The 8,399-nt window shown below is 40.4% G+C and overlaps 1 protein-coding gene across 1 annotated transcript; it reads left to right on the top strand.

Moving 5' to 3' along the window:
• Positions 1-892: 892 nt before the first annotated feature.
• On the top strand, positions 893-4,851 carry LOC120913983 (transcription cofactor vestigial-like protein 4). The gene is made up of 5 exons (XM_040324368.1): positions 893-1,000; positions 2,054-2,192; positions 2,512-2,764; positions 2,919-3,018; positions 4,356-4,851. Exons 1-5 carry the CDS (start codon positions 934-936, stop codon positions 4,571-4,573), a joined length of 777 nt encoding a protein of 258 aa, XP_040180302.1. The 5' UTR covers positions 893-933; the 3' UTR covers positions 4,574-4,851.
• Positions 4,852-8,399: the final 3,548 nt, after the last annotated feature.

Below are 8,399 nucleotides of genomic sequence, written 5' to 3'. Positions count from 1 at the left end.
ACGACTGGTTACCAAGTCGCTTAAGTGGCCCTTGCTCTTGAAAAGATTGGGCACCCCTGCCCTACACTTTGCCTTGTATGCTACCACGCATGCGTCGAAGGCTTATCGAGCATGCGTGGGTTTACCTTCGGACAGGTAAGCATACAGACGACCGGTTTTCTCGGCAGGAAACACTCTGCTGGGAATCCCGACGAGAAAATAGAGAGCCAGGTTCTCTATTTTCCCATCGGGTTTCCCGGCTGTTTTCCTGACGGGAAAACTGCTAGGGAGCATACACACGGCCGGGATTCCCAGGCAAATGCTCTCCTGGCAGTTTTCCTGCTGGGAAAACCGGTCGTGTGTACGAGGCTTCAGATAGTAATGTCCATGACCTGCATAAAGGAGATTGTAAAGCGGTTGTGCTATCAGATTGTAACATGTGTAGCCACAAAAAATAATAATAATAATAATTATATATATATATATATATATATATATATATATAAAGAAAATAGTTAAAAAAATTATATAGGCTCTTTTTCAATGCTAAGATAATAGGTCGAGATGCTCCAGGGAATTTATAGGTCATTCCAGAAACATTTTCAGGGACAAAAGCTTCTTGTTCCAAATAAAAAAAAAACTAGGCTGCCCCTGGAAATCAGGGACCGTTGACATCTATGGAGATCTGATATCCCTGCCTGAAGGAAGAAGCAGCTGTAATTCTGTCATTTATCCAAGTCTTTAGGGTCCCATTGTAAGTGCTGACAACAGAGAGCTAAGTTGTGCAGAGGGGGAGGGAAGCAGCACTGAAAGGTGAGCAGTCAGGTAAGGGGAGAGGGAGGGGCTAGGTTTACACTGACATTTTATTGGCTGCCTCTTTTTTTAGGTAAATATAAAACCAGGCCAAAGTACAATCGTTACCAGTTCTGTTCAGGTGTGAATATAGCAGCAGTCATGGCAGTTTCCAGCCTTCACTATACTATGGGGATCTCAAGCGGATTCAAAGTCTATATCTTGGAAGGTGCGTACTTGTTGCATTTTATAAATAGAATATTCGGGATCTCTAGGTCATTATTGCTTGTATTGTACAATGTACTGTATAACATTTTATATGGTTACATTTATTTTTTTTGTTGCTATTTTTAATATTGTTAGGATTTCATATTTGGCATAATCTGCTTAACTTTGTAGAGAAGACTTTTTGGAAACTGAAATTTGGTTGATTCAAAAGAAGTCTAAACCCACACTGGATTTAATTTTCTGGGAAGTGGGTGTCTGATTTTTTAATAGATTTTTTATTTATTTTTTGATTATGTGATCTGTTCATAGATTTTCAGGACCGTTTTTCAGGATTTTTTTTTTGTTTGTATTTTGTTTTTTAAGACATACAGGTTTATTTATTGATGCAAAGCAAAGGCTGAGAATGTGTAAAGTGCAGCACGCTATCACCAGATTTGAGTCTGCCATCATGGACCATATGATGTGATTTATGATGGCTGTAATGAGTTTCTGCACTTTTAACAAGCGTGTTGTCTTTTATGCTACTTTGCTGAATAAACCTATTTTTTTTTTAAATGAGATGTTTTGGAAGCCAATACAACTGGGAATATGCACATTACAGAACTCAGTGCTCCATAATGATGGTCAAGCAGACCACCTACCTTGTCAAACAATGCATCACTATTTGATTAGAAGCAAAGGTTTGAGCAAAAAAACAAAGTGATAACATCTCTAGGGTGAGTCAGAAGCCCCCAGCGTGCTAGCAGTTACCAGAATCCAATTAGGAATTTTTCTTGTTGTTCCAAAGTAGCAGTAACAATGGCTTCATTATTCATCCTTTGGAAAGAAAGTCCTGACGGGCATAATGCACAGTTATAGTAGCAAAGTTAGGAAAACCTGTGACCTCTAATCGAAGAGATTTGCCCATGTATGGCAAATAAAAGCTATATACTACCTTCTACTCTGTACTGCTGTGGCTCTATGAATTTATTTTCTTGTAAATATGTAGAATTGTATGACTTTTTGCATCGTAGTCTATAATGTTTTGTCTTAAATATCTTTGATTTTATTTTAGGGCAGCACAGTGCTCGGAATGTAGACAGGTTGAGGCCGTTAACAAACCATGGAATACCTGTGTACCCAATCAAACGCAAACTCAGTCCGGAACCCCCACGTTCTCCGAAGAGACTTTCAACATCCAACTCTCAAAGCAGGTACGGACATTGTAGAATGGTGACACCAGATTTTCCAAAGCAGATCAGATTGACACGTATTGTAGCATTTTAGCTTCCAATTGGCTTTAAGCCCTCTCTTCATTCTGATACCCTGGCATGTTTTATATGACAAATAGAGATCTTTAGTACAATTTTCGTAACACAAAACTGGTTTCCCATTAAAGCGTAGGGTTCTGCTCCTATAAATAATTAAAAAAACATTTCCTGGACTCTGCTTCATTACCACGCATACATTTTTGTTTCTCAGTGTGAAGTTATGGATGAGGTATGTTGACAATATATTTTTCTTTTACAATAGGGCAAAAGTGTCCTCTTCGGTAATGTGCCAGAAGCCTACACCAAGACAACCTTCTAGGTCATTCAGTCCTCCTAAGGCATTTGCTCATCATCCCGTAACTCTGGAACATGTTCTTAAGAGGTTGATACCTGAACGAAAGCCTTTGGAAAGTAAGGAGGCACAGAAGAATGAACAAGACCAACCCCTGGCTTTGGTAAAGAGGTTGGAGAGACCCATTGAGCAGCCTATTGTTTCTTCAGCAATGTTGCAGCAGGTGAGAATGTCTGCTTTTTCATTCCTTCCTCCTGGCAAAGTTTTATTTGAAGATATTTACTTCAGTTTGAGTTTGTTTTGCCCTGATCTAGCCATGCTTTTCCCTATGCCTTACGTTGTCATCTGACTTTATTGTCCTCCTTTTCTGATTTCAGAATCGGCCATCTGTGATTACTTGTGTATCTCGACCAAAGCCTATCTCTCCCCCTGCTACAAATCAAAAATTAACTCCAACACAGGAAAAAGAAGTTCATCGTAAGTTATTTTTTTATTATTATTTTATTTTATCTCCACATGATACTACATGTTTGGTGAAACTACACAGTAACTTCAGGACCTGCAAAGACCTTCATGTCTAATGCAAATGAAGTTTAAATGAATAATTTTGACTTTCTATCTATTGCTTACACAGGTATATATGAAATATTATCTATGCTTATTTCATATTTACCCAAGGTCAGTAGCGGATATTTAGCCAGATTCAGTAAGACCTGCCTAACGTTAGGCAGGTGTAGCGTATCTCATATATGCTACGCCGCCGTAAGTTAGAGAGGCAAGTGCTGTATTCACAAAGCACTTGCGTCCTAAGTTACGGCGGCGTAGCGTAAATGGGCCGGCGTAAGCCCGCCTAATTCAAATTGTGTTGAGGTGGGCGTGTTTTATGTAAATAAACCATGACCCCCACGTAAATGACGTTTTGAACGAACGGCGCATGCGCCGTCCATGGACATATCCCAGTGCGCATGCGTCGGATAGAATGCCTAAGATACGTCGAACACTGCCTACTACGTGAACGTAACTTACGCACAGCCCTATTCGCGTACGACTTACGCAAACGACGTAAAAAGATACGCTTGTTCCGACTTCCATACTTTGCATGGGCTGCGCCACCTAGAGACCAGCTTTATCTTTACGCCGACGTATGTTTTCCGTAAACGGCGTAACTAATTGCGACGGGCGTACATACATTCATGAATCGGTGTATCTTGCTCATTTGCATATTCGACGTGGGAAAACAACGGAAGCGCCACCTAGCGGCCAGCGTAAATATGCACCCTAAGATACGATGGCGTGGGAGACTTACGCCGCTCGTATCTTAGCCTAATTTAAGCGTATCTGGTTTCCAGAATACGCTTACATTTACGACGGCGTAGATTCAGAGTTACGCCGGCGTACTGATACGCCGGCGTAACTCTCTCTGAATCTGGCTAATTGAGTTTTTCTAGCAAAGGACATTGGATTTCCAACACCACTCTCAAAGTTCCAAACAATTGTCAGCTATCCAATCAAGACCTGTTTGTCATTGTTAGCAGTCAATGTCTATAGGTGTACAGCCACTGCTGTGTTTACTGGACTGAAAGCACTGCATTCATGTATAATTAACAGCTACAGTATTGTTGCTATTGATAATAAAACAGAGATTAAGGAATATTAATATTTTAAAAAGAGCAATATCTAGTAATCACCCTAATTACATGGTCTACAATTAAGAGTGACAGATATCCAGGCCTGCAGATATGACCACTTTAAAATTGAATCACTACAAATCATATATATATTTATATATTTAATGTTTTCTCTTTTTCTTTTAGGATCACCCAGAACCAGCTCACCTGACGTAGAAGAACACTTCCAAAGGAGTCTAAAATCTTGTGGCACCCAACAGAATCATCACACTTCCCCGCCACATTACATCCACAGCTCAGTTGAAGATCACTTCTCCAAAGCTCTGGGATCCAAATGGTTTCTAATCCGAGCCGCTGCAGACTCCGCTTCTTCAGCTGACATCATAGCCAGACACCATCTCTAAAGCTCACACTTGCCATTTTTGGACATTTACCACTGAAATACAAGAAATACCACTGGGAAACTGGAGATAATGGACTCTGTACTGTATTACTGTGTAATATATATTTATTGATACGTTATATGGCTCCATTCAGAATGGATATCTGAAGAAATGGGTGCAAGTTATCAGCTGGGGGAATTGGAGGTTTTGGGAGTTTGCATCTAATGTTTGCATAAGGGCTAATCATGTATATATGAAATTTTGTTTTTTATTAAATAAAAAAGATTTTTTTGTTTTAATTACTAAATTATTATTGATATTAGTGAACACTTAGCAGTCAAGTGTAATAAACGGTATTTCAGTAATGGCAGTTATTACTGGGGTACAAAAACCTTGGGGAACCTACTCGAAAGATCTTCCTATAAAAGTTGCTGGCTTTTTGCATCTATCTTGGATTTTTTGGTGCTCCTGCTTTTTTTTTTTGCACATCAAATTTAACAAAAACAATTGTGTAGTATATGTGATTGGTTGGTACAGATTATTGTACTTTGAACACCATCATTTCTTCTATTAAAGATGTTTTAAAGTCAAATATTTTTTCTAAATAGAGTAGGGAATAGTTTTAATCATTTTTTCTTTGGCGCCTGTACCCCAATTGAGAGTCTTTTCTCACTTCTTGTTCCCAGGATCCATCAAAAAATTTAATTAAATCTCTCTCCATAGCTGTTGAATTTTCCACCACTTTCTGTCTTGGTGGTAATCAATGCCAGGGAAAAAGGTGAGGGTGAACTTCCCTGTGGGGACACACAGACAGCAATAAGATCTGAAAAGGGTTCTATCCCTTCTTTACTCCACAACTAAAACATTTTTGGGGGTTTTATTGTGCACCATTTTGATGGACATTTATCTATAGGTAAGCCTAGAATAAGCATACCTCCCAACTTTCTGAGATGGGAATGAGGGACACCTATCGGCAAAAGTATGCAGGCATAGGACACACCCCTTGCCATGCCCCCTTAAAGCAGAGTTCCACCCAAAAGTGGAACTTCCACTTAATCCACTCCTCACCCCCTTACATGCCACATTTGGCATGTATTTTTTTTGGGGGGGGGGGGCTTCGGGAGGAGTGTGACATCCTGTCCCACTTCCTCCTTCCGCCCAGGAGCCGCTAAGGCGATACGTCATATCGCCTTTTGGCAGCCCCTCAGCGGTAGGCGATCGCCTGGGACACGTGACAGGTCCCAGGCAATCGCCTGACCAATCACAGTGCGCAGCGTCGCTCGCGCATGCGCAGTGAGTGCCCGGCCGTGAAGCCGAAAAACGGTCACGGCCGGGTGCCCACACTAACAATGAGGACGCTGGCCGGAGAGGGGGGGAGTGGAGCTCCGGCCGGCGCATCGCTGGACCATGGAGAAGGTGAGTGCATGTTTATTAAAAGCCAGCAGCTACACTTTTTGTAGCTGCTGACTTTTAATAAACTTTAAAAAACGCCTGGAACTCAACTTTAAAGAAGAATTGTACAAAAACATATGATTGGTTAAACCCACAAGTGCTTTCTTACCACTACTATTCCTTTATATTGGCTTTTGGAATTGACAAATGCAGCAATTTAGAAATCAGAAAAAAAGGTTTAGCACTGGAAAACACTTTTTGATAGATAAAAAGTGCATTTTATATACATCTATATAGATCAGACCAAAATGAGGGACAAATGAGGAGAATGAGGGACATTTCTCCAAATCAGGGACAGTCCCTCAAAATCAGGGAAAGTTGGGAGGTATGAATAAGGCTTACCTATAGGTAGTGGAAATATCTCCTAAACATGTACTGTTTAGGAGATATTTCCCTTGTAGTGCGCATGTCATCGGCGCCTGCATACTAGCCCATTATGCTTTTAATTTGCAGGGTTTGCACAGAGCAAAAGAGGAAGTGAAACCGGGGTTTACTTCCTCTTTAAAGAGCCAGTCAACCCATAAGCCATATTTCAGTTTTATTATGAAGAGCTCTCCCACTTCAGAGGTAGGATTTTCCTAGTATAGCTAGTCCTGGCTCTGCACCCACCCACTTGGATTATTTTTTAGGTAACTCCAAAAACAACCTAAAACTGATTTTTTTTTTTTGGCATTCCCATCTTTTTTTATATTGTGTGTGCATTTTCTTTACAGTAGGGAAGTCTGAAGTTCAAGTGATGTCCTTGTTGGCTAAAAAAGAAGAAAAGTGCAGCGCAAAATTACAAGTAAATAAATAAAAATATAATGTCCAAGTATAGAATATAGTGTCCTTAAATAAACAAATCCGGCAGGGGTGAGAGTGAAGAGGAGGCACCAGAGGAAAATCCACCACCAAGGTAAAGATGGACTCTCACCTCATTGCTTCGACCCATATAGAGTCACAAAGCATATCAGCATCCAAATCTCAGTCAGGACCAGCCTCCAGCTTTAACACCATATCACATCGATATCCGCAGATCACCATAAAAGAAAAACACAAAGATCTAAGTGCTCTCTGTATGTACCGGGGATTTTAATAAGGAAAAAATGGTACACTTACATTTAAAATCACTCTAAGCCGAGTGCAAGCAAAACAGCATGTACAGCAGATGCCAAACACAGCAGCGATGATCGAGGGTGACGTCCGTGCGTAACTCCTCCCCCTTCGTACGCGTTACGTCCCGTGGGCGGGACTTCCTCAGCGTCGGGTGAGAGAGAACGCCGGACGTCCCCAATAGCATAGAATATATAGTAAAAAACGTAACTGAGCGGCCAATCAGAGCGCTCACGGATGCGGCCAATGAGAATACTCAATGGCCAACAACATCCGGGGCAGAGGCCGCACAGTAATCGAATGCAGAGAATAGCCGGCCTATCGGATTCCTCGCGATTGCGGCCAATAGAATAACTAAATGACCAACAACATCCGGTGCAGAGGCCGCAATGCTAACTCTATGGAGATTCGGCAGCCACTCAAAAAAGTCTCAGGATGTGACCAATAAGGAGCCTAAACTGGAATTACACATCCGGGACAAGGCACCGAGTCTAAGATATACAGAAAAAAATAATTACTACCGGACAAAGAACTGAATGGAAAAGGAAAAAAAAAACCAAACAGTAAAATCCAATACCTCTCATGAATAAATTAATTAGCTGGATATAAGGAAACTATATACAATCCCCGTATAATTAAATTTTAATTTTTTTAAAAATATACAGAGAAACCAGCTGAATATATTAAAATATATATAAAAAATTCATATAAAATTCATACAAAAATATACAATACATATATACAAAAATTTATATACAAACATGTAAGATTTGATAAAAAACGGACGTCAGCCTCGATCATCGTCACTTCACAGTGACTCATAACAATAATTTTAAACTAATTAAAACAGAAATAACACTAAGATAGGACCTGAAAATTAATTAACGGTTAGAAATGAAACAATTTAAATCAAACTCAACATTAAGACCCCCAGGCGAGGCAACCTTGAGCTCAAAAATCCAATACGATTCTCGTCTACTTAACTGGCGGATAAAATGCCCCCCCCTCCAATGTCGGGACACTTTCTCGATACCCCAGAACTTCAAACATTTAGGGTCACGGTTATGATACCGTCTAAAGTGTTTTGATACGCTATGTGTTTTCACACCTCGTTTAATGCAACTGATATGTTCGCCAACGCGGACATGTAGGGCACGTGAGGTACGACCTACGTACTGGAGCCCACAATCACATTGTAACATGTAAATAACCCCTTCAGTGTCACAAGTAACAAGCTCTTTTATAGTATACTCATTACTAGTGACAGTTGAACTAAAAGTTTTCCGTTTCTTAATATTGTTTC

The sequence above is a fragment of the Rana temporaria genome, chromosome 9 (genome assembly GCF_905171775.1).
Source record: "Rana temporaria chromosome 9, aRanTem1.1, whole genome shotgun sequence".
NCBI classification, from domain to species: domain Eukaryota; kingdom Metazoa; phylum Chordata; class Amphibia; order Anura; family Ranidae; genus Rana; species Rana temporaria.
This window is presented reverse-complemented; position numbering and strand designations above follow the sequence as displayed.